The sequence below is a fragment of the Anser anser genome, assembly GCF_964211835.1.
Source record: "Anser anser genome assembly, chromosome: 8".
Lineage (NCBI taxonomy): Eukaryota > Metazoa > Chordata > Aves > Anseriformes > Anatidae > Anser > Anser anser.
The window spans coordinates 8,294,644-8,320,009 of NC_139728.1; the positions used below are offsets into that span (position 1 = coordinate 8,294,644).

At 49.5% G+C, this 25,366-nt stretch overlaps 2 protein-coding genes across 13 annotated transcripts in view; both read left to right on the forward strand.

Moving 5' to 3' along the window:
* The first annotated feature begins 380 nt into the window (after positions 1-380).
* On the forward strand, positions 381-10,444 carry LOC310903061 (P-selectin-like). 11 transcript variants are annotated; one of them, XM_083845649.1, is made up of 19 exons: positions 381-723; positions 1,080-1,170; positions 2,833-3,216; positions 3,317-3,424; positions 3,608-3,790; positions 4,923-5,108; positions 5,485-5,670; positions 5,800-5,985; positions 6,114-6,299; positions 6,428-6,613; positions 6,742-6,927; positions 7,056-7,241; positions 7,371-7,556; positions 7,685-7,870; positions 7,998-8,183; positions 8,642-8,827; positions 8,953-9,075; positions 9,417-9,447; positions 10,044-10,444. In XM_083845649.1, exons 1-19 carry the CDS (start codon positions 604-606, stop codon positions 10,096-10,098), a joined length of 3,141 nt encoding a protein of 1,046 aa, XP_083701775.1. In that variant the 5' UTR covers positions 381-603; the 3' UTR covers positions 10,099-10,444. The 11 variants fall into 11 exon arrangements, with proteins under 11 accessions (XP_083701775.1, XP_083701772.1, XP_083701780.1 ...); XM_083845646.1 differs by lacking the exon at positions 381-723 and adding an exon at positions 730-926; XM_083845654.1 differs by lacking the exons at positions 381-723; positions 7,685-7,870 and adding an exon at positions 730-926.
* A 164-nt stretch (positions 10,445-10,608) lies between these two features.
* Positions 10,609-25,366, forward strand: part of ATF6 (activating transcription factor 6) — a 78,527-nt gene continuing 63,769 nt past the window's right edge. For both annotated transcript variants that reach the window (XM_083846837.1, XM_083846838.1), the window contains exons 1-9: positions 10,609-10,749; positions 10,832-10,908; positions 11,748-11,835; positions 12,158-12,252; positions 12,725-12,854; positions 13,028-13,231; positions 15,765-15,985; positions 21,938-22,123; positions 22,539-22,630. In XM_083846837.1, the coding sequence (XP_083702963.1) occupies positions 10,680-10,749; positions 10,832-10,908; positions 11,748-11,835; positions 12,158-12,252; positions 12,725-12,854; positions 13,028-13,231; positions 15,765-15,985; positions 21,938-22,123; positions 22,539-22,630 (1,163 nt within the window). In that variant the 5' untranslated portion in view covers positions 10,609-10,679. The remainder of the gene's footprint in view (positions 10,750-10,831; positions 10,909-11,747; positions 11,836-12,157; positions 12,253-12,724; positions 12,855-13,027; positions 13,232-15,764; positions 15,986-21,937; positions 22,124-22,538; positions 22,631-25,366) is intronic.

The following is a 25,366-nucleotide window of genomic DNA, read 5'->3' on the forward strand; positions in this document are numbered from 1 at the left end:
GAACAGAGTTTCATTTACATTGGCGGAGTATACAGTCATTGTAGCAGTTCATGGATTCTGTGGGATGGGTTCCTCCTTTTGTGTAGGGCAAGTCCCGCTGGAGTCCCGCTAATTTCTTTGGAACTGGAAAATGCTTGTGACCCGAGGGGCTCCCGCGTTGCCTTTAGCTGGAAGTGAGCAGAGCAATTCCTGCAGAAAACCCTGCCAAGACAATTTCACTTACAAGCAGAAGAGGGGTAAAAAAAGATTTATGATGATTCAAGAAGGTGGACACAATGGGGCATTTTCCTGGAGCATTGGTGGAAGTTCATAAAGGATACTAATGGGGGTGTGGGGTGGGGGGGTGTTCTTCTGTTCTGTTTTTGGACCTTTCTCATAAAGACTTAAAAAAGGCAGAGACAGGAAAATACATTGTGTAACTAATTGTTCTTGAGCAGTATATGAAGATTCACAGCCTGCAAATGAGAAGAGCATCCGGCGCAGGAACTGGGAGGCTGCGAGCCACGCTCCTGCTCTGCCCGGCGCAGGAACCCCCGCGGCCACCTCTCGTCACACCTCGTCCCCCCGCGGTCCTCCTGCTGCCACTGCCAGCGCAGCGTGGACATGGGGGGCCGGAGAGGTCTCGGTGGCCGTGGACCGGGGCTGGCCCCTCCGGGGGTGCCCTTCTGCACCTCCCCGGGGGCTCGGCCAAGCCCTGCTCGTTGCGGTGGGCTCCTGCGACAGGTAGGTCCCCGTGGAGCCCCCAGATGGGAGCAGGCTCCTGCGGGTGGGGAGCCCAGCGGGGGCAGGATGCGGGCTGGCAGCGGGGCTGGGTCGGGAGGGGAAGAGGCTGTGGGGAGGGAGAGAAGCTCTGCGGCTTGGAGGAAGCGCGAGCACCGCTGCCTGCCCAGGGCCAGGCACGGCGGGCACTCCGCAGCACCGGCATGGTAGGTCTGCTCCCCTCCCCGGGAACAGCTCGGGGTCTGCTTGGCAGGGGAGCACCAGCATCTGACCCACAGATGGTGCAGGTGCCCTTGTGGGTGCACGAGACTCCTGTGTTGCAGGCTGTGCGCGCTCATGCCTCTCTCCCTGGCACGCAGGGCACCGCCGCGGGACAGTTCTTCGCTGGGAGGACGGGGGCTCTTGGCTCTCGTGGCGTCTGCTACCTGGGCATTGCTGCCATCACATGGGGTAAGTGAGCCCAGCGTGACCCTGTAGAGCTGAGAAACCGGAGAAGGGCAGTGGGGTTATTTTTGGGGGCTGTCAGTCACACAGAAACCAGCGGGCTTTGCTGCCCATAGGACATTTCCTTCGTACGTTGGCACTGCACGGAGCAAGACCTGCTGGTATCTGCTGTGTCCCCAGGGATCCTGCGCGGTCTGGGCTATTTTCCAAAAGACCTTTTGTGGCTCAGCTGAAGAGCAGAAGCAAATGCAGAAGTTTCAGGTGGAGGCTGAGATTTAGGTTTGCCGGGAAATCAAAAATACAAATGCACCCTGAGTGCGGCGGGCCCTGTGCCCCACACCGTGCCCAGCTGCACGGGGCAGGAGCATCAGGGTGTGAAACCCAGGCAAACAGCACCCAGGTGGGGCTCAGCTCCAGGTGGGCAGGGAGAGGTAAGATAAGGCTGAGCACAAGGAGGATTGAGGCAGGAGAGCATGTGGAGGACAGGTGAGGTGTGGATGGGCTCCTTGGTCCTTCTTGGGTTGGGGGGTGGCTGCTCCGAGTGGAGGCAGGCTGCCAGGAGATGCCCCAAGCTTCTGTCCTGAGACCCTGAGCCTATGGAGAGTGAGGAGCAGGGCTGCTGCTAGAGGCTACCTTTTTCTGCCCTTTTTTTTTTTTTAACAAAACAGGTAATTTAATCTTCCACAAGGAAAGACAGAAAAAATTAGGGGATTTTTTCTACATAAATGCATAGTAATTGGCCTGAGTAGACTTCTTGTTAGATTTGGGAAGCCCTAAATTTGCATTTAATTTACAAAGCCCAGATTTTTGCCTTCATAATAAAAGTTTATGATGTGCTCCCCTGAGGCACAGGGTACCCCAGGCAGACTGCTTGGAGCAAATGTTGGCTCCCACCTTGCTTTCAGGCTTTGGTCTGCAGCTGTGGTGATTCCCCCTTCTAGGGAGAAGGGATGAGCTTTTTCATGGCAAAAACCTTTCGGTTGCATCAGGTTGTGGTGTGAAGTGCTGTTTATAGAAGCAGTGTTTCAGCGAAGTACCCTTTGCTTCTGGGCGTGGGTTCCAGTTAATCTGGGCTTCATCCTGCCTGGTGGGCACGAGCAGGATGTCAGCTTCACTTTTGCAAGGCTTTGTTGTGCAATGCCGAGGTTTACAGGACTCTTCAGGCTGCCTCCTGCTCAGAGGAGCAGCCTGGCATGCCAGATGCTTTTGGGTGTGGGGCACGCTTGGTCCGCTGTCTTGCACCAGGCTGACCCTCGTGTAGAATTGTAAAGCAAATGAGGAAAAAGAATTACAAAAGCGGTACAGTTCTGCACTCGTGGAAGGAAATGTGTGTTAGGGAACCATCTTGATACCATTTTTCCTCTTTGGGAGACCCCCGTGGGCAGGGGAGCCCCAGCTGTCTCCCACTTCTCTTGCCCCCGTGCTGTTCCCTGTGCTCCACCTCGCCTCCTGCTATCTCTGGCCCACACAGATCTCCACACACCCTCTTTGAGGCCTGTTCTCACCCACACTTCTCCCTTTGTCCCCTCGTGTCCCCTTGTCCAGCTGGTCGCTGGTGTCTCTTGGCCCTGCTGCCAGCCTGAGCTCGCCCTCATGTCCTCACCGACCCTGTCCCCAGCCCGGCTCTGGTTTTTCTGTGGTGATCCTGGACCGTGTCCTCTCCTGCAGGCATGGTGACACAGGTGGAGGCCTGGACGTACAGCTACAGCGACCAAGGGATCTACTCGTGGGAGCAGGCCAGGAACTACTGCCGGACCTTCTTCACTGACCTGGTGGCCATCCAGAACAAGGAGGAGATCGGGTACCTGAACGCCACCCTGCCCTTCCACAAGCAGTACTACTGGATCGGCATCCGCAAGCAGAACAGCGTCTGGACCTGGGTGGGCACCAACAAGGCGCTGACGAAGGAGGCGGAGAACTGGGCGAAGGGGGAGCCCAACAACCGCCGCTCCAACCAGGACTGCGTGGAGATCTACATCAAGCGGCAGCAGGAGGCGGGCAAGTGGAACGACGAGCCATGCCACAAGAGGAAGACGGCGCTGTGCTACAAAGGTGGGCGCGGGGCAGGTGGCACGGCCCCGGAGAGGGCTGGGGGCCGTGGCGGGGTGTCTGCTGTGCCGGTGGCTCCTGACCACGCTCTGTGTACGTGCAGCCTCCTGCCAGGCCTCCACCTGCCGCCCGCACGGCGAGTGCGTGGAGGTCATCGAGAGTTACAGGTGCGAGTGCCACCCCGGCTTCGAAGGGGACGAATGCGATACCGGTGAGTGCCTGGCGGGCTCCGCTGGGGGTCAGGGTGCTCGTCCTGGGTGGCATCGAGCGGCTCAGCCTCTGCCTGCTGCAGGCTGGTGGCTATACCCCCCAAAAGCTCCCCACCCTTGTTACTGAGCCCCAGCGAAGGATTCGCCATGCCACTAACGGGCCGGCGGCGCCGCGTCTCTCCCAGCTGTGCAGTGCCCCACGCTCAACCCCAAAGGAGCGCGCATGACCTGCAGCCATCCCTTCGGAGACTTCCGCTACAACTCCACCTGCGACTTCGTGTGCCCAGAGGGGTTTGAGCGGCGAGGCGCGGGCACGCTGCAGTGCCTGGCTTCACGGCAGTGGTCAGCGGAGACCCCCACGTGTGCAGGTAGGGACCGCCGCGGGCTGGGACTCGGTGTCTTGCCACCTCCACCGCACCCAAGTCACCGTCTGCTCCTCCCCAAAGCCCCCAGCAGCCTTGGGAAGGTGCTGGGCACCCCGGGGGGCCTCAGAGAAGAGGGACGGGGGCTGCTGTCATGGCAGGAGGACGGGTGTGCCCTGGCAGGGCTGGGCAGCAGGGGCGAGGGGCGGTGAGATAAGCTGGGAGGGACACAGAGGGCAGGAAGCCACCGTGGGGGAGAAAGCCACAAAGGAGTGAGCTGCGGTTTGTTGTGCTGCAGAGGCAGAGAAAGTCTTCCTGTTGGCATCTCGAGGGCTCGCAGCTGCTCTCCCGGTGCCCCAGAGAGGTGCTGAGCTTTCTTGTGGTTGGGGCGTGTGCAGAGCCCTGCTCTACCTCCTCCGTGCCCCTGCGTGGTGGGTCTGTGTGTTTGCACAAGGACGGGACGAGTGGAGACGCAGAGCAGATACGGGACACAAAGGGGCACCTCCTGTATGGGGAGACCCAGCGGGAAGCAGCGAGGTCATTCATGCACAGATAACACAGCACATACACTGATATGGACACCCCCTGAGTTCCCTGGATCCTCCCTGCCAGAGGGGGAGCGGGCTCTCTGTATGTAGGTTTTTGAGAAACAAAGTTTGCCTCGCAGTTAGTGCGGCCAGCGGCGCTGTGCTCGGTGGGCCTGTGGCCCAGGGCTTTCTGCAGTTATGGGAAACGGGCACGGAGGGATGAAGTGTTGGTCTGCTGGTGGCAGGGTCAGGAGCTGGCCCCGGTTTTGTGGAAGTCCCCCCGTACGCCATCCAGCAAGCTGCCCTGACCCTGCTCTCGGCTTTCCAAGTTCCCACAGTTGGTTTTCCAGAGCGCAGCTCTGTTTTTACCTGCTGACTGTATGTATGCTGGGTTTTTCTTTCCTATTTTTGCAAAGAATCAGATGAGTCAGTTCTTTGCCCCTGCTGATGATGGAGTTATGCTAGCGAGCATTGCCAGCTGGGTTTACTCCAGCACTAAGCACAGGCTTCTGCCGTGGTGGGGCTGGACATGCCCTGGGTACCACAGGGACAAGGGACGAGGTGGCTGTGCCTGTTCCATCCTCACCAGCTCTGCCTGTGTCTGGTTGCAGCCGTCGCCTGCCCCGAGCTGGCAGCTCCCAAAAGCGGCCAGGTCAATTGCTCCCACCCACACGGAGCCTCCGCCCTCAGCTCCACGTGTGACTTCTCCTGCCAGGAGGGCTTCGAGGTGACGGGACCGGAGAGACTGTGGTGCACGGCTGGGGGGGCCTGGTCGGGGGCCCCCCCGCACTGCAAAGGTAGAGCTGGGGTGTGTTTGGAGGGGGACATCCTGCAGGGAAAGGGGCTCTGTGTAGGACGCCTGCAGTCCTTTGTCCTGGGGCTGCAATCTGGGAGTGCTGGGGATAAACAGGGTTCTGGGAGTGCTGGGGATAAACAGGGTTTTGGCAGAGCTGCAAGTGCTCCCACAAAATCACCTGTGTGGAGCAAAAATCCCTGTACCACCTATGGTACCTCGATGTCTCAGGAAGTGAGGCTTGCTGTCTGGAGTCAGGCTGGGAAACGTAGATCAAAGACACCACCATAGGTTCGGTTTGATAAGGTTAGGATTAAGGCTTAATCCCTGGATTCAATCTCACACACATCCTCCCCTGAGACCCTGCTCTCCCCTTGCAGCCATCACCTGCCCGGTGCTCAGGGCTCCAGAGCACGGAGAGATGAACTGCTCCCACCTTCATGACAGCTTCAGCTTCAGTTCCACGTGTGCCTTCTCCTGTCAGCAAGGGTTTGAGCTTATAGGGCCAGAGAGCCGGGAGTGCACAGCCATGGGGACCTGGTCTGGAGACACCCCACAATGCAAAGGTAGAGCTGCTGGTAAAGGTGTCAGTGGACTGGACTTGGCCCCGGGATGTTCTTGGGCTTCTCATCCCAAGCAGTTCAGCCTCGCAGTCCCCTGGCTCCTTCTTGAAGCATGTTTCTTCTCCCTTGCAGCCACCACCTGCCCGGTGCTCAGGGCTCCAGAGCACGGAGAGATGAACTGCTCCCACCTTCATGACAGCTTCAGCTTCAGTTCCACGTGTGCCTTCTCCTGCCAGCAAGGGTTTGAGCTCATAGGGCCTGAAAGCAGTGAATGCACAGCCATGGGGACCTGGACAGGGGACACCCCACAGTGCAAAGGTAGAGCTGCTGGGAAAGGTGTTGCTGGCCTGGACTTGGCCCAGGGAGGTTTTCGTCCTCCTGGTTCCAAAAGTTCAGCCTCGCAGTCCCCTGTTTCCTGCTTGAAGCACGCCTCTTCTCCCTTGCAGCCATCACCTGCCCGGTGCTCAGGGCTCCAGAGCACGGAGAGATGAACTGCTCCCACCTTCATGAGAACTTCAGCTTCAGTTCCACGTGTGCCTTCTCCTGCCAGCAAGGGTTTGAGCTCATAGGGCCAGAAAGCAGTGAATGCACAGCCAAGGGGACCTGGTCTGGGGACACCCCACAGTGCAAAGGTAGAGCTGCTGGGAAAGGTGTCAGTGACCTGGGTTTGGCCCACGGAGGTTTTAGTCCTCCTGGTTCCAAGAGTTCAGCCTCACAGTCCCCTGGCTCCTGCTTGAGGTGTGCCTCCTCTCCCTTGCAGCCATCACCTGCCCGGTGCTCAGGGCTCCAGAGCATGGAGAGATGAACTGCTCCCACCTTCATGAGAACTTCAGCTTCAGTTCCACGTGTGCCTTCTCCTGTCAGCAAGGGTTTGAGCTTATAGGGCCAGAGAGCCGGGAGTGCACAGCCATGGGGACCTGGTCTGGAGACACCCCACAATGCAAAGGTAGAGCTGCTGGTAAAGGTGTTGTTGGCCTGGGTTTGGCCCCAGGGATGTTCTTGGCTTCTCATCCCAACAGTTCAGCCTCGCAGTCCCCTGGCTCCTGCTTAAGGTGTGCCTCCTCTCTCTTGCAGCCATCACCTGCACGGTGCTCAGGGCTCCAGAGCACGGAGAGATGAACTGCTCCCACTTTCATGAGAACTTCAGCTTCAGTTCCACATGTGCCTTCTCCTGCCAGCAAGGGTTTGAGCTCATAGGGCCAGAAAGCAGTGAATGCACAGCCAAGGGGACCTGGACAGGAGACACCCCATGGTGCAAAGGTAGAGCTGCTGGGAAAGGTGTTGCTGGCCTGGACTTGGCCCACGGAGGTTTTGGTCCTCCTGGTTCCAAGAGTTCAGCCTCGCAGTCCCCTGGCTCCTGCTTGAGATGTGCCTCCTCTCCCTTGCAGCCATCACCTGCCCGGTGCTCAGGGCTCCAGAGCACGGAGAGATGAACTGCTCCCACCTTCATGACAACTTCAGCTTCAGTTCCACGTGTGCCTTCTCCTGTCAGCAAGGGTTTGAGCTTATAGGGCCAGAGAGCCGGGAGTGCACAGTCATGGGGACCTGGTCTGGAGACACCCCACAATGCAAAGGTAGAGCTGCTGGTAAAGGTGTCAGTGGACTGGACTTGGCCCCGGGATGTTCTTGGGCTTCTCATCCCAAGCAGTTCAGCCTCGCAGTCCCCTGGCTCCTTCTTGAAGCATGTTTCTTCTCCCTTGCAGCCACCACCTGCCCGGTGCTCAGGGCTCCAGAGCACGGAGAGATGAACTGCTCCCACCTTCATGACAGCTTCAGCTTCAGTTCCACGTGTGCCTTCTCCTGTCAGCAAGGGTTTGAGCTCATAGGGCCTGAAAGCAGTGAATGCACAGCCATGGGGACCTGGACAGGGGACACCCCACAGTGCAAAGGTAGAGCTGCTGGGAAAGGTGTTGCTGGCCTGGACTTGGCCCAGGGAGGTTTTCGTCCTCCTGGTTCCAAAAGTTCAGCCTCGCAGTCCCCTGTTTCCTGCTTGAAGCACGCCTCTTCTCCCTTGCAGCCATCACCTGCCCGGTGCTCAGGGCTCCAGAGCACGGAGAGATGAACTGCTCCCACCTTCATGAGAACTTCAGCTTCAGTTCTACATGTGCCTTCTCCTGCCAGCAAGGGTTTGAGCTCATAGGGCCAGAAAGCAGTGAATGCACAGCCAAGGGGACCTGGTCTGGAGACACCCCACAATGCAAAGGTAGAGCTGCTGGGAAAGGTGTCAGTGACCTGGGCTTGGCCCCGGGATGTTCTTGGCTTCTCATCCCAACAGTTCAGCCTCCTGTTCCCCTAGCTCCTGCTTGAAACATGCCTCTTCTCCCTTGCAGCCATCACCTGCCCAATGCTCAGGGCTCCAGAGCATGGACAGATGAACTGCTCCCATCTCTATGAGAGCTTCACCTTCACCTCCACGTGTGCCTTCTCCTGCCAGCCAGGGTTTGAGCTGAAAGGGTCGCAGAGCCGTGTGTGCATGGCCATGAGAACCTGGACTGGGGACACCCCACGATGCAGAGGTACAGTTGGTTCTCACACGTGTGCCTGGATCATGTACTCTGGTGAAGAGATGCCGTGTCCTCAGGATCTGTCCCCAGAGTCCCTCTGTTAGAGTTGCTGAGCCACGTGCTCAGGCAGGTGGTGCTGGGAGTGGGGGGAGCTGTGTAAGGAGGCAGTGATGAAGCCCCTGCATCACTGTCCTTATCCTGATACCTTCTGTGTCCCCAGCAGGGGTGTGTACACTGGGTGCACAGCACCATGTGGGTGCTTGATCCTCTGAAATCAAGCCTCCTGGGAAGTGCCATGCACGGCCAGTGCAGTGTGTGCTGCTCTGCATTAGTAGAATGCGTTCACCAGGATCCCCTTCCCTTTAGCACTCATCTGTGGCAGCTCATCCCCTGGCTCCCCAGCCCTTGGGCCCTCATCCCACCACCCCCAATGCCATCCCACCAACACTGCTGCTGTGCTCTGCCCCCAGCCATCAGCTGCCCAGTGCTGGAGCCCCCGAGCCGAGGCCGCCTCAACTGCTCTCACCCCCACGGCAACTTCACGTACAACTCCACCTGCACCTTTTCCTGCGAGGATGGATTTGTCCGGATGGGAGCAGGGCTGCTCAGGTGTCAGGCCACGGGGAACTGGACCAGCCGTTCCCCTGTCTGCAAAGGTACGGTGGGGCTGCGCTCCCCAGCCTCCTGTGTCACGTCTTGAGCGTGGAGGGGGGCACCCCGGCAGCTTTGGCTTGGTGAAATCCTTCTGGTAACAACCCGTGCTGTTGTGGGTCTGTTGCAGAGGATGCTGCCCCCTTCTTAAAGCAAGTCCTGGTTTACACCAGCAGCAGTGCTCTGGTGGTAGCTGGCGTTGTGCTCTCCGGGACGCTCCTTGCCTTACTCGCCAAGCGGCTCAGCGACAGAGGTACAGAAACACCTCCTGCAGCCCGCGCTCGCTTTGGCTGGGGACTTTCAGACAGGGTGGTTACAGAGACCCAGGGAGGGTGGGCTGGTGGGAAGGGTTTAGAAATGTGACGCTGCATCCAGCTAAAAGTGTCAGCAGCCAGACTGGGGGGGAAGCCAGAAAAACACCTTTCCTCTTGAACAGAGAGAAGGCAGTTGCCTCAACACCTCCCTCCTCCATCCCATGCTTGTCAAACTTGGTTCAGTTTAAGTGCTGCTTCTTCCCAAGCCCTCTGCTAAAAAGATCTGGTTATTTCTTTTACATCGGCACTATCTGCATGGACACTTCAACGCCATTATCAGAGGAGAAGAAGAAACTCCTGAACCCCACCAGGTGAGAGCTGTGCCCTGCAGGCAGCGTGGGTGCTACCCCTGCAGTCACCCCACTGCGGTGCAGTCACCCATGTCCGCGTGTGTGTGAGGCTGCTTTGATAAGAGTGGGAGAAGTTGAAGTTGTGGTTCCCTTCCAACTCAGGATATTCTATGATTCATATTCGGTGGCTAATGAGGCTGTGTTAACTGGTGCTCATCAAAACCCTGGGATTCTGCTGTAGTGCCTGACTGCAGCCCCTGGGGAGATGTGGCTGACACGAGAGCTTTCCTCACACAAGCATGATTAACTAGCAATAGGACTAGAGGGAATGGCCTCAAGCTGCGCCAGGGGAGGTTCAGGTTGGAAATTAGGAGACATTTCTTCTCAAAAAGAGTGGTCAGGCAATGGGATGAGTTGCCCAGGGAGGTGGTGGAGTCCGTAGGGGTGTTGAAGGAAACGTTGGGCCTGATGCTTAGGGACATGGTTTAGTGGGTGACATTGGTGGTAGGGGGGTGGTTGAACCAGATGATCTTGGAGGTCTTTTCCAACCCTAATGATTTTGTGACGATGACTACCTCTTTTCCCCTAAGCTGACACCCTTATGCTTTTCCTCCTAGCGACCTCGGATCACCAGGTGTCTTCACCAACGCAGCCTACGACTCCAACTTGTGAGGTGCGTGCTGGCACGCTGCCACCTCGCAGCACGCTGGGCGACATTCCTTGCTCGGAACAAGCGGCGTTTGGAAAACTCACGAGCTTGCAGGCTCCTCTGCCTGGAGGCGTGTGCGGAGAGGAGAACCCCCAGGTGCAGGCCGAGCAGGCCGCGAGCCTCCCAAACCCTCTCCCCTCTCCTTGCGGGCGGGGGCTCCCCTGCCCAGAGCCCCCTCACACCCCACGCCGCAGCCCCACGTGTGTGGATGAGACCCCGGAGCTCAGCCATGGACCCTCAGCTTGTGTGGGAAGGGGGGAGCCCCCGGCTGGGTTTTGGGGGGCGATAAATAAACGTGTGTGTGTGCGACATCTGCCTCCGTGTGCTGGGGGGGGCGGAGGGAGGAGGATACGGGAGGGGTACAAAAAGGGGGGGGGGGGTTCATGGGGGAGGCGGGGGTTATAGGAGGGGGTGCGGGGGTTGTGGTTTTTTTTATTATTATTTTTGGGGGGGGGGGGGGGGAGCCCCTGTCCGTCGGAGGCCGCCGTAGCGGGGTGTGGCGACGGGCGGAAGCGGCGGTGCGCGGAGCAGGAAGGAGGAAGCCATGGCGGCGGCGGAGGCCGAGTGGGAGCCCGCGGGGCTGCTGCCGGCCGCGGGGGGCGGCCTGGACTGGGGTGAGGGGGGCCGGGATGGGGCCGGGGCCGGGCGGAGCTCAGCTCGGTGCCGGTGCTGAGGCCGCCGTTTCTCTCCCCGCAGAGGCGGTGCTGGGCGAGGAGCTGGGCGAGCTGCTGGGCGCCGCCGGGCCGCCGCGGGAGATGGGGGACGAGGCGGAGGTGAGCAGCGGGGGGCCGGGTCGGGAAGCCGGGGCTGAGGGCACGGGGCAGCGCCCGCCCCTCCGGCACAACCCCTGCGCTGTCCGGCACCCGTCCGGGACACGCGGAGCGTGGGGCCGGGGAAGGTGCGGGAGCTGCTGTGCGAGGGCAGCGTGTCGCTGCTCGGCAGGTCACCGCTCCGTGCGTGTCCTGTTGTACGGTAACTGGCATGTAGGAAGCGATTTTAGTCTCTTTTTTTCTTCCTGGTGGAAAACGAAATCGGTGCCTCTGGTTTTAGGCAGTGATGACGTCAGTTTGTGCAAGCGTAGGGAGGCCTGGTGCATAACTTACCGTCATGGAGATGATCTCGAGCAAATCAGGCTTTGCGTCTCCTCCTCTTGGCGTACTGATGCGGCTGTCCGCTTTTACTTACAAAGCGCTTTGAGATGTGACGATGGAAGGGCGTTAATTGAATCCTTCCACAAAGGTGAAGGGAGAAGATGGCAACAAGTCACCGTGTACTGGCTAGGGGGTGGTTCCGTGACTGGACTTGGAACTTTTGCTTTACAGTTTCGATAACAGAACAACAATTAGTGATGCCCTTGAACTAAATGCTCTTTTCCTATATCTCCAAGTTTTAAAAGAAGCTTTTTTTTTTTCTTTTTGTAGTCCAGTTGAGAATGCCCCTCTAAAGGCTTTTATCTCTGCATGCCTTAAGGCAACTAAGCGATAGTCCCTTCGCTTTCCTCTGCTTTTGTTTGCTTGTCAAGAATTGTAGGAACGTGAACCTAACAGCTGATGGAAGGTCTCAATGTATGCTGTCTTTTTGTCTTGTTTGTTTTTCCAAACTGCCGTTTCAGGAGAATGATCTGTATAACTTTCATTTTGACTTGGATTTGATGTCTTGGGACTCAGACCTTTGGAACATTACAAGCCACGCTTATTCAGGTAACTTGCTGGTTGTATTCGGCAGGTGTGGCAATGCCCCCCTGCACCACAAGGGTGAGCTGTTAGTACTTTATGGTACCGATAGTTTGGCACCGTTTGATGGCCTGCTGAACGTGTCCCTCTGGTGAGAATTCAGGCGGTGTTTCTGTAGGATGGGTGCAGCTGGTGAGGGCTGCAGGCCAAGCTGTTAAGTGTCTTTAATCTCTCAAAGCTCTCTGCTGTGTCTTGCTTCAGGAATTAAATAGCTGGTATAATGTGTTCTTTACTGATCTCCCCTTGTTAAAGACTCGTACGGTAAAACTTCTCTGTCTGTCTCCTGCAGATGCAAACGTGAAAACAGAGCCCTTATCGCCAGCCGCTTCGAGTTGTTCAGTCCCTTCTCCATCGTCTGTGGACTCGCCAGTGCAGAATGTGCCTGTATGCAGAAACCTCCACGTAACACAGATAGCAGGAGTCATTCAGACCCAACTGTGACAAACAAAAAGCTTGTTGATTTATGTGTCTGACCAACTTTGTAGAATAAGAGGAAACAGCTTATTTTTCCAACCTTTGCACCAACAACTTTCCTTCAGTAATGTTTTCCTTACCCTCCTACTGAGATCCATTCCAAAAAGAGCAGGTTCAGTTCTGTTACCTCAGTTGTGTGCCTGCTTGCCAAACAAAATGCCTTTTGAAGGCTTCTGAGTCCAGCAGTTGCTGGTCTCTGCCCCTCTTCATTCTGCCAATGAGCAGAAGGTGCTGCTTGGGTTTTCAGTGTTGCTTAGCATTGACCAGAATAAAATAGAACAAAACCTTTCTCTTATTTCCTGCAGCAGCAACCTATCTCAGTTTCTAGTAGTCATTTTTATCTGTTTCTGAAGCGTTAACCTCATCTATTTTCCGTCTGCAGGATGATATGGACTTCAGCTGTAGCTCCCAGATGTCTCCCATCTCCCTCTACATCAAGAGTTCTGGAAGCCCTGCGTCCCCTGAAGGAGATGCAGGGAAGAAGCCTGCTGTCAGCGCCACTGCTCGCTCTGGTAGGAGAGATTGAGTTACTTTGATTCCACAACTATGGATACGTCAATTTTAACAAATGTCATAGATGGATAATGAAACATACCAAAAGCCATGTTGCTTCCAGCCATTACTGCTGGATTTTTTTTTAATTTTAGATCCTCTGATCCTACTCTGACTCTTCTTCCTTTCCTAGCAAATAATTCTGTGAAAACTCTGAAGAAATGTCAGTCAGCGTCTAGGCCTTCAATACAGCCGAAACCCCTTCTGCCTGCTGTACCTGAGGCTCAGGCTAACATTGGCATCCCAGCTAAAACCATCATTATTCAGACTCTTCCAACACTTGTGCCACTGCCAAAGCATCAGCCAGTTGTTAACATCCAGCCGGCACCTCCCAAAGGTAGGTGAATTGTCATGACTGAGCCGGGTCCTGGGGGTAAACACCATGTCTGTTTGGGATGGTCCCTAAACTGAAGTTAGGTTTGGCAGGTGAAACAGAAGGAGTAGGAAAAAAGAAGCAGGAGGGGTAGGAATAAAAGAGGGATGCTGCATGCTTTGCTGAAAAAGGTTTACGCTGAGAAAATGGCCTTAGTTCTAGCGTCATGTAGTTGTGTGCAAAACAGCAGTTACCTGAGGATAGTGTGGAATGGCAGACGGTGTGGGAATTCCCTGAGCTTTGTGGAAATTGTGGAAATAAAGCTGCTATTCTGGACAGATCTCTGGGGATCCTTCACTCTGCTCTACTTGTGATTGGCAAGCGGTGCACAGGGTGAGCCCTGTTCTACTATGCTGTAACCAAAGGAAGATCCAGCAGTCAGGATGGCTGAATGCAACTTGAAAGCTTGGGAAGGAGTGATTAAAGTTTTTTACCTACATGAAACTCTGACACAGAATGGAAGGAACATGAGTTTATGGCTTTTTCTCTACTTAAATAACATTTAAAAGGAAGTTATGAAATCTGTTAAAAGTTATGAGAACAGTGCCAGAGGTTAGAATGGTTGCTTACAGCTATAAGCTGATGTTAACAAGAGGCAAATGATTTCCTGTCCATTGACAAGTTTCCACTCCTCCTGTTGCTCTGTAACAGTTTGTTGAAGCCTCGGTCTTTTTTTGGAATCCCAAGCACTATTTTATGCTGCTGCAAAGGGAGCAGGGACGTTACTTGCATTGTGGAAACTGTCAGATGCAGTTGCTTGTTTTCACCAGCTGATGGCTGCAGATTTTTGCAGCTGACTCTACAGGCGGTGAGGAGTGGAAGGGAAAGGAGATAAATATGTCAGTGAATGTATCTAGAAACCATTACAATAGTGACATTTTGTCTTTCTTACTAATTGCTCATCCATGAGGAGCTAAGCCAAAGCTGCAGAGGCTGACATTTGTTGCAACATGCTTAGGATTGTTAGACTGCTTAAAACACAGGGCTGCACAGTCAGCGTGACCTAATTCTTACTGTGTCTGATGTTCCAGCTGATAAAATACCATCTGGAATAAGGAACGTTGGGGGTACGAAGTTTTTGGGTATAAACACAATGCTGTGAAGATCAGCTTCTCCTTTCCCCTGAAGAAGAGTCAGGAGAATAGCTTCTATGAGGCCCTACAGAGGAAATACTGTTGGAAAAGTATTTCTGTGCAATGTATTTACTCTGATGGCATATTTAAAAATTCTGTAGTGCCCTTTCCATCACAAAAATATTTTGATTAATATATATTAATCAAAATCCCCTGCCCGTGGCACATTGGAGCTGCCAGATGGAGATGTGCCAGTATCTTCAAGGAGGGTGAGGAATGACCCTCCTTTTTATAGTCACTTTCATGAAAGCCTAGAAGAAGAAAGCATGATGTTAGAGCATCACATGCTCTATGCATTAAAAAACTTATTGAAAGCATCTCAAATTTACCGTTTGAGGTTCTTAAATAGGATAGTTCTCACTTAATATGCCTTTAATATCATCTCTGCAACAAAGAGGCCTAATCCTTTACCTCGCACATAAAAGATCTTGGAGCGCTGGGTAAATGACTTCATTCTTCATCTTCCAGAAAGTCGGATAAGTGCTGTAATACATAGTCATGCATATTGATCGGAATGCTCAGCTGGAATGTGCTGCTACTAAGAGGCAGCCAGGTCATCTTGTTACAAAGGATTAAAGAGATGTTCATGTTCTTTCATGCAACAAAATATTACTTAAGCACCTGCTTGAGTTAAATGTAGTTCTTGGACTGAAGTTTCTTGGATGTGACTGTTCATAATTCCATTTCAAAGCTCTTTGGAAATTACCTCATTTTTTCTGCTTGCTTTTCTTCAAGCTCTGTTCAGCTTGTGTGTAATGTTTCTTATATAAGGCAGTACTTTTTTTTCCAAAAACTTGTTCTTGTCTCAGTGTGAATTGAGGCTTTAACTTGCATTTTGAAAGCATATCTGAGGTTGTTCTTTCTTGTTCATCTTTTTCTACACTGTTTCTGAATTGTATAGTATGAGTCACTTCTGTGTAGTAACATTTCCACAGCAGTAAAGTAGAGATGGACAAAAGGCAGCAGAAGAAGGGTGAAGGTGAGCTGCCTAGGTTCTTTGAAAAAGTTGCTCAGTGTGCATCAAGTGTTAGCACAGCAATATTGAAACGAGAGTAAGTTTCTAAAAAGTACTGATTTTTCTTTTATTTTTTTTATTAACCTTGAGGAGCCAGCAGGTTTTAAGAGAGAGTGATTTAATGGATCCCTTTCATATGTGTTCTCTTTGTTTGCAGGATGGATTAAGGGCCATGCAAACTTCTTTTGAGACTTTTTCCCCTGTGGGACAATGTTGAAGAATTGAACTTAAATATAGGGCAGGGAAGCAAAGCTTCCTACCACCTCTATCAGTATCACCCTACAAGCTGACCACATACAAATCATTTTGTACCATATGCTAAGCACTCGCATTTGTTCTTGTGTTCTAGGTCAATCAGTGGTGCTCCCCCAGCCCACCGTGGTACAGCTCCAGGCTTCTGGGGTGCTTCCTGCCTCCCAGCCCGTCATTGCTGTCACTGGGGGGACCACGCAGCTCCACAATCACGCGGTGAATGCGCTGCCCCCGGCTGCTGGAAATGGCTCAACAAGTGGCAAGATCGCGGTGACTAAACCCTTGCTGCAAAGCACCACACCGACGGTGGGGCTGGATGTAAGTTCTGACCGTGTGGTGATAGCTAATAACTGAACTCTAATAGGATGTGATATGGAATACTTTGTGTCTGAAGCCTTTAGCCCACAAACTCAGCAGGTACAAATCAGTGCTGCTCTACTAAAGGTAGGTTAGCTGAGCGGGCTTAGCTGTGTGTTAATTTGGCGTTCACGCAGAGCAGAGGGGACGCGTCAAATTGGCTGGATGACTTCCCAGTGTGTTAATTATTTGTTGGTAGTTCTGACTCATTTTCTACTCCTTCCTCAGGAGTATCAGTCTTTGCAAAAGTATTTCAGTCCCCAATGGCCAATTTCTGCTCTCAAGTACTGTTCTCATATGCAGAAACAAGCGCTGTTCCCAGTTTCATGATGCAGAGGACTCAGGTTCTTAAGATGTTTTCTGTTCTTCCTGTCTGTTAATAGTAAAGCCATTCTCTTCAAACTTTGAAACTTTCAGCTACGGAAAACAGTAAGGCTGTTGATCCAAACCTGCTGGAAAAGCAGAGTTCCGTCTTTTCTTGTGAAACAGAACTTGTAGAGGTTTCTTCTTGAACAATTGAACTTTTCAGTATTCTTGCTGGAAAGCATGCCTGTCTGGGGGAAATGGCACTGTGCATTAACAGACTCGTTGGCTGTGTTGGACCAAAGCAGTGCTGGACCAAAAGAAAATCCGATTTGCTTAACTATGCAAGAGAAAAGCATTAACGTTTTCAAATTGTTCTGCAGGCTCAGTTAAAACTTGCAAGATCGTTTTTCAGGCACTATTACCAAATCTTTTCTAACACTGACATCTTCTCCCCTTTAACTGAGAGGAGATGGTAAGTCTCCACTGTGTCATTTCATTTTGTCATCTTTGTGGTAGTGTTTCAAATACCTCTTTGTACCTGCTGTTCAGAATGCTCGTCCACATGTCAGTGAGCCTCTCTAATGGACCCTGACTCAGCAAAGAATTTAACATAAATTTGACCAAAGCCGTTGTTGGTACAGCTTTACTTAACAAAGTGGTGGTCTGGGTTGCTGCATCTGCTTATCATGCAGTTTGCTTGATGTTCCTCTTGCACTCTTGCCTAATTTTCTTCCATATAACTGCCTGATCTGCCACCTTGACTTCATAAATTGCAGTACAGGACATTGTTTGTCAAAAGCACGTCTTCTACCTTCTTTGGAAGGGTGTTTTTATACGGTTTCCTAACATCCAAGAATTGCCAGTCATGCTTAATAATAAATGTTATTAATTCTTCATGTTTGTGACTGGGCTGCATTTTTAAAACAAAAAAAAAATGATTTGCTGCAAATAATTCAGAAACCACACTGCAGTGGAAACCTCATTTTGAATTTGCAAAAAGCAAAAGAACGTGTGTCAGCAGACAGACCAATTAAGAGGACTACATTTGTAAATGATAATAGCCAGCCATACGAAGCCAGGCTGAAGAAATCTGTCACCGGTCATTAGATTTGTTACTCCCTGTAATCAAAACTAGCGTGGCACCTTGCCATTGTCTGAATTGGAGGTTTAATTGACAAAAGCTCCTTATTGTCATCATGCTGCTTATACGCCTCTGTGACATTCAATAGTCAAATGTGTAACGGAGGTAACAAATAACTGTGTTTTAAATGATAGTTGTATGGATATTTCCACCTGAAGATGTTCTAAAGAGGCAGTTTTAAGACTTTATATCGGCCTAAACACTGGGCATCTTACCTGTGTTTATTGAAGCATGAAAAAACCAATTGCAACTGCTCTTTGGTACGTATTGTGAAATAGCACTTTGAAAAAGAACAAATGTTTCAGGATCCAGGCAGCAGCAGTGGAGTTAAAACATCTTGCGACTGCCACAGACACCATATGGGGTGTTCGGAGCTGCACAGATGCGGCTGTCATTTGAGCTCTACAACACATGTTTTTGTTTGCTAGTCTAAGCAGATGTTGCAGGGTAAAAAGAAACACTGCAGGACTTTCTTTCAAGCTTAAGAGGGATAAAGTGTTAGCTTAACACTCAGCCCTTCAGATGGATTAGACTGAGATCAGTTGATAGCAGCCTGACCTTGTAAGGGCCCTGCTTTGTGCTTGTCCCGATGGGCGTGCATGTAGGAGCTTGCCAACAGCAGGGAAGTGCAAGGCTTTCAGTGCAGCCATTCTTCAGTAGGAAACTGGCGAAGAGCTTTTCAGTTGGAGGTGCTGCCTACGCAAGCCACTCTTCCAGTGAAGGAAAGAAGCTCTTAACTAAAAAAGCAGATTGCTGTTTCTGTTGGAATTAAATGGTAGGAAGGTACAAAGAGGTCTGTGAGGGAATCTGGTTTAGTCGTGTGCTTATAGGGACCTCTCGTATTAACACTCTAGTAACACTCTAGTGAGGAAAGATTTCATTCTGTCTCAGAATTTTAATTGCTAAGAAAAATAAACTAGTTTATGCAAAATTACTGAGTGTAAGTATGGGTTTCTGTTAAAGGATCCTATTTTCTGTAGGTAATTGTCAGATGAAATAAACTCTTAAATTGTATTCTGTTGAGTTAGAGGCAAAAAAACCCACAGGCTTTTCATAAGAACAGAGAAATACTTTTATAGGTTTTTTTATTTCTGCATTTAAGGTGCATCTTCAAAGACAGCACCTTTCATAAGCCAAGGTAAGAAGCCATCTGATGTAAAGTTGAAGTGGTTTGGACTTGCAGCTCTGTGTTAACTTTCTCAGTGTGTGTACACAAAACCCTGTGGAGAGCTGTTAATTTTAGTCATTAAATTAACTTTTACCCAGTGACCTGTGTGAGATACTCTTGCCGGCTTGTGGCAAGAATATATAATCTTGTGCCGTGCAGCTGGCATTTGAATGCAGGTTAAATTTTCCTAAGAACTGAGTTTTCTTTGGAAGACTATTTTGAGGTAGCAGTGTTTATTTGTAAAATGTGTGACCCTTGGTAAAACTGAAGATGCGGGACAAGCTGAATCTAGCTAGTACTGTTTAAAATGAGGTTTTGCAATGAGTATTTCCCCTCTGCATATTTACATAATCTTTTTTTTTTTTTTTTTTTTGGTGTAATTGTGTAATTTTTGAAGCTGGGAAGCAAGAATTGCATCACTGGTTAATGTTTGGTTTTAATGTCATTTTTTTCTGTGTTTCCCAAGAACCAGAAGTTACTATCTTGAGCAGTAAATCAATACAAAACAACCTACAGAGGGGGAGGCTGCAAAAAAAGTTAGCAGAGGCGTTTGCTACCTTTCATCTGCGTTCAGCGCATGTGCAAAGCGATGTTGTTCAAGCTGTCTGTCATAAACTGCTTCCCTCTCTTTCTTCTGATTATCAAACTGCTCAGCAAGCAGCATGTTTATCTTGATGCCAAGCCAGCTATGCAGTGCCTAGCTCCGTACTGCTTCCAAGGGTAAGCATTGTTGCTGTTCCACTCACACAACTCTTTCCACTTCCTGCATCAGCTTAAGGCAGAATCAGGTGCGCAGTTACGGCTCATGCCCCATGAAAAGCCAGGCAAGTGCTAGAGGGTTGACTGAGGACCTGAAACTATTTTAGGGTTTGTCACCTAACCCACAGTAACTTAAGGACACAAACAGCTGGTTTTCATTCAAGGAAGCTTGAGAAATGAGTCAAAGTGAAATTGGTCTGGCGGAGGCTGAAATGCAGTTATTGCACGGGGACCTCGAATTGGGCAGGGTAGAGCTGCTGTTCGTGATGGCATTTGGAGAACACTGAGTAAAGGAGGGCAGTCTGGATAAGCACCACCTGAAACATAGCTGGTAGGTTCTGAAACAGCCGTAGAGGTACCTTCGGATGCACGGTACTGTGCAAACACCACGCCGGTGCTTTAACTCTGTGATTTCTTCGGAGAGCGCATAGATCTGCCAGATTTTCCAGACACTTAGAGTCAAAATATATCTAGTAGTGAATAATTCTGAACAAGTCTGCAAACAAATTGATGTAAACAAATTGTTCTTCTCTGTTTACTTCAAGATGCAAAGCCTCTATAAATAGAGAGGAATGTTACGGTACTTGTTTGGAGTATCACACAGCTCAGAGAAGCCAAAGCTGCTACATGAACGCATGCCTTGTTTTTGCATCTCTGGATAGTTGAAGTGATCCTGGCACCAAATTGGTGTGTTCTGTACCTTCCAGTCCTCGGTTAGCCTGAATCTTTTTCCCCTCCAATGCTGTTATGTGTCCGCAGAAGTTTGCTTATGTTAAGTGTTGGAGCACTTAAAAAAATCAGTGCAAAGCTTAGGGCTAATGAGAATAAATTAAAATCCCTTCCTTTTTCACTCTCTGCTTGAGAGAAAAACTGGAGTAAGTACAAACAGCTTCACTTTCACAGGCTTTTGGTGGCAGCAGACTAGACTTGTAATAAATGATCTTTACAGAAAGCAGTTAGATCAACATGGAGACGGCCCAAAATGTTAATGCACTGTAACGTGTTTTCTTAGTCTTTGTCACCAGACTGCAATATCATGAAGAAGGATGACTTCTTCAAACAGCCTGTAGCCCATTTTCCTTGCAGATGCCAAAACTCTAGAGCAACATATTGTCCATATGCAAGTATATACAGGGAGGGAGCTGTAAAGCTGTGATTAAGATTCTTTAAGCAGCCGAACTTTAACTGGGGCACAGTATCTGATTTTTTTTTTAATGCTACTGTTCTGTGACTTATTTATTTTTTTCCCTACACTAATACTTCTAAAATAGATCTAATCTTTTTTCTTTAGCTTTCATGCTCTAATAGATAAAGGCTCCTCCAGTGTGTGTGTTGGTAGCTACTGGAGGATATTCAGGTCTGTGGAAGATAGAGCGTTCAGTTGTCTTTCAAAGTAAACATAATTAAATCACATCCTGTTGCGGCTTAATGATGTGATGGAATTCTTCTGGTTTTAATCAAACAAAAAGCACAGTTGCCATTGCTAATCTGTGTGAAAAGGAAATCAACAGAGTAGTCTTTGAGCTTAGAGTTTCAAGTTGTTTTGTGTAGCTCTGCCGTATCGATCATCGTTGTCCTTGTCAGCAGCAAGATGCTTTCAGTCTGGGGCGTCCCACTCAGTGCAAACCACAAAATGAGTAAGTGGTAAATGATGATAGACTGCTCCTGCTTGGGAAAGAAATCAGAGTCGTCGAGACTGTTGGGGGATGGGGGGGTTGCTTTGAATTGTCCCCATCTGGTGTTGCAGACTGCCTGCCTGCGAGTGGTTGCAGCGCATTGTGTGCCCTCCTGCAGTGTATTTGCTGCCGTAGCTTCATCCAGGTGTCTGGTTTGTGCGCTCTCATCAGAGACTGTTCTGTGAACCCAAGCACATTGGGTGGGACAATGAGGAAATTTGCATCAAAACCACACTTATGATCTGAATGAAAATGTTAATGTAGACTCGCCCAGCGGATGCAGTTAAACTGCCATGTAGATGCTTGATACAGATCGGATGTGCACCCTGAGATCAGCAACAGCATTCAAAATCTCAAAAACCATACAGCAGAGCTGGAAAAGGTACAGAAACAGGTGTGATCAGTGTGGAAATGGCTTCTGTGCAGGAGAGACTAAAAAACTGTAGGACTTAAGAAAACAGACAACTGATTGTAGCCTGTAAAATGGTGTGTGATAAAACGAAGGTGAAAGACATCCTTGTTGTCCTGGAGACCTGCAGATACGTATTTGCTTTCTTTGTGATTTGACTGATCAAATCAAAATGCTGCTTGATATACTTTTCATGTCCCCGGCACGTAGGAGAAGGTTGAGAGTGCAGCTGAAAACAGTGCAGGGCCTGATTTTTAAAATCATCCACGAGCTGTAACTCTCGGAGGTGTACGATAGCTAGTTGCCTCTGTGCTGAGCGTGTTGGCTCATTAGAAGCAGAGTAGGGGAAGCAATCTAGTAGACTTTTGACAAAGGAGAGCAGCAGAAATTATGCATGAAGCAGAGGCACTTTTAACTTGCAGGTTATTAACAGCCCTTGGTATTGCCTGTCTAGGTCAATGTCTTGAGAAGGCAGCAGCGCATGATCAAAAACCGGGAGTCAGCCTTTCAGTCACGGAAGAAAAAAAAAGAATACATGTTGGGACTAGAGGCCAGGCTGGAGGCAGCCTTACTGGAGAATGAGAAACTCAAGAAAGAAAACAGCACACTGAAGAGGCAGCTGGATGAAGTGGTATTAGAGGTAAGAGGCCGTGATGAAGATCTGGCTGTATATAAACAGTTGCTCGGGTGGAAGGCACTTGAGTGGAAGCATGCAGGTGTTGACTGGAAGACCTTTGGGAGTTTCTAGCGCACCCTCCCACTCAGAGCAGGACTTCCACAAACTCTAGGTCAGGTGGGCTGCTGAATCATCTAGTCAACTTTTAATTCCTTATTTCATGGTTCTTCTGAAGATTTTACTGAGAAGATAGACTGGATCAAATTGGAATATAGTGTACAAAAGAAATAGTTTTATTTTAAAGTAGTTCCGGAGTATATTCATACATAAATAGACAAATGTAAATCTAAAAAATAAGCATAATCTCGTTCATTTAGCTTCTGTCATAACAGTCTGTGCCATTTTTTACTTCACATATTCTCTGTTTGTTACTGTCTAGAACCAGAAGCTCAAAGTATCATCTCCTAAGAGAAGAACCCTGTGTGTGATGGTGATATTGGCTTTCATAATGTTGAATTATGGTCCACTGAGGTAAGATACTTGAGAATTCCTCTTTGCCTTACCCCCGTACACTTGCTCCTGATTGTAATCAGTAGTAAGTTTGCTGCCAGGTGATTTTTGTTTGAATTTTTGGTATAGGCTATGTTGTGTTTTAAGCCTTGAGCCTGAAATCTGTCTTCTGTCCTTTATGCTTCTCCTTCACAGGGGCAGACTAATCTGTGTAATGGTTCCTCTTTTGAAATCATTCTGGCAACAAGAGCTGCATCTTGTACTTCTCATTTCTCTTGGCTTTGGCATTTTGTTAACCAATGCAGAGTGTAGCAGCTTGCTTCATTTATACCTGAGGGGATTGAAGACCTGTGTTTAGAAACCTTTCAGAAAAAAAGTCAGAAAAAGCTATTTCTGTCCTTATAATTCATTTTTTTGTTTGTTTTGTCTTGTGTATTGTGTTGTAAACTTTCAAACTATGCAGATTTATTTCCACTTTCATTTATGCATACCTGTCATTAGAGAACAGCTAGAGTCATGAGTATATAAATCAAATGTTGGGCTTTTCTAATTCCAGTGTCTGTTAAAATGAGATGCTGAAGAGCCGTTGTTGTTTTTGTCTCTGAGTTGACGGAGGATCTGCCAAATATTCCTTTAATGAGTTATTGTTATTTTTAAGCTAGGAAGTCTGCTGGGTTAGTTGAAGTGGTAATCAAAAGTCTCTCATTTGAACTGTGTCAGTGGAACAGAAGAACTAGGGAGCAGGAAGAAAAATGCTGCGTTACTGCCCATTCATTTCATAAAGAAATCCACAGAAGAGAGGAGATTAAAAAGGGTTAATGTTGTAATTATTACGTTGATAATGATTTGTTGCATTTACCTGTCTATTTAACCTGTCTTTGGAACATAAGGATCTTTTGTATGAAACTGTTCACTTTTCCAAAAGGGGAGGATATTTCAGTAGATTCCCAATCAGCAATGTCTCCATTTGTCTTTAAAAGCCCTGTCAGACTAAAGGAATAGGATGAGATAAATCTGGAGGAAGACTTTGTTTCCGTCTCTGATAAACTTGTAAAATGTTGGCGTTTGTATTTTTAATAATGCTAGTAAATTTGATAAAGGTGAAATTACTTTTGAAGTATTCGCATTTATTGCAAATACTGTTTCCTTTCTATCAGGCAGTAAAATATAGTGCAGTGTCTTAGTGCATTTAGCATTTGTACTGGAATTTTTAACTTGAGTTGGAATGCTTGAAGCTCTCTTAGTTTTGAGAGACCTGGAAACAGGACAGAAGATGAGAGTGGGAAGACTTACTGCAGTGCTCTGAAGTTTGTGTCAGCTCCTCTACCCCCAGCAGTGAGTAAGGGGTTGAGCTTGATAGCACGAAACTGCTCTCTGAGTAGACTGAGAGGTCGGTTTGTGTTCATATCTATGCAACAACCGGGAACTACAGAAATGTGACAAGGTTAATTTTTTGACCCGTTGGATGTTTAGTAAATTAGATAAAGCAAAAAGAAATTCTAGAATGTCTGGCTGTTCCTGGCCAGTGTAATAGCCGAGCATGCCAGTGTAATCACTGAGCCTTAACTTGGTGGTCTGTGTCAGGACTGGATTTAGACAGTGAGGAGAAATGCATATTAGCAAGGAATTACTCTTATCTTTCTGCTTTTTTTTTTCCCTAGCAGCATGAATGCTTACCCTGCAGTTAAAATAGTAGACTGTATTAACGTGGTGTGAATGTTGATTGTGCAACGCCCTTTGGAAGGCCCTGAACGTGGGATATACAAATTACTTCAGAGTTCCCTCCTCCCATATACATTTCCTTACCCGCACAGAGGTGTTACTGACTGGTGGCTCCATGGATGCGATAGCCATGACTGCTGTTCTGCTTAGACCTTAACAACAGAAGCTTCCAATGCAAGTGATGTTTTTCACTCTGTAACTTCTTACAAAAGTACAAAATTCTTGTGATAACGTCCATGTGAACTTACAGTTCATTGAAAGAAAAATTCCCCGAGTGGGCAAACTGTGGAAGATGTAATTTCCAAGCAGTGGCCAACTGGAGATAAATCTGATTTGAAACCTTGTGGTAGTGTTGCCATTTCCTCTGTGTAGGAAATCATTTGCAAACCTGTATGGAGGCATGACAGCATTCAGGCACAAAATGTTTTGATTCAAACATACTAGCAGTGAATATTGTGTTATTTAAAACCAATGAACCGTTGCAAAGAGGGAATGACATCCAAACAAAGCAGAAATGTGGGAATTTCACCCCCTAAATTCTGTAGCAGATTTTGCAGTTCCCTTAGTTGGCTTTATTGTAAGATGCTTCTCAGCTTTCTAATCAGAAGTGATAGGATTCTTTGAAGGCTAGAGGTAAAACAAAGGAAGAGATATATAGGTTTTCTACTTAGCTGTCTATTTCTGTCAAATCAGAGAAGCCAGGGAAGTGGCTAGGATGGTTGGGGCTGGGGATCTGAAGCAGGCCCAGCAGTCCTGCAAACCCTCCCTGGCTTACAGAGGCCAGCAGCAGCAGTCCCCAGGTACTCCTCCTTTCCTACAGAGCTGCGTGGCCACATTTTGTGTTTGTCAAAGGTGAGGTGTTTGTGATGCTTCGTGGAGGACTCTGGAGTCCTCTTCGTGGAGGACTGTTCTGCTATTTTCAGCTTATGGGAAGCAGTCCAGGATGTGGCAGCCCTTGGCAAACATGTTTAGTGGATAAAATTATTCTGCTGGCACAGAATTTTGCCTCCTGACAAACACATTATGTGTGTGGAT

Excerpts from the sequence above, each read along its gene's own strand:
- LOC310903061 (XM_083845646.1), top strand. The coding sequence starts at position 747 with ATGGGAGCAGGCTCCTGCGGGTGGGGAGCCCAGCGGGGGCAGGATGCG. Across the intron at positions 7,871-7,997 it reads AGACACCCCACAATGCAAAG|CCATCACCTGCCCAATGCTC; the intron begins GTAGAGCTGCTG and ends TCTCCCTTGCAG. Across the intron at positions 9,448-10,043 it reads AAACTCCTGAACCCCACCAG|CGACCTCGGATCACCAGGTG; the intron begins GTGAGAGCTGTG and ends TTTTCCTCCTAG.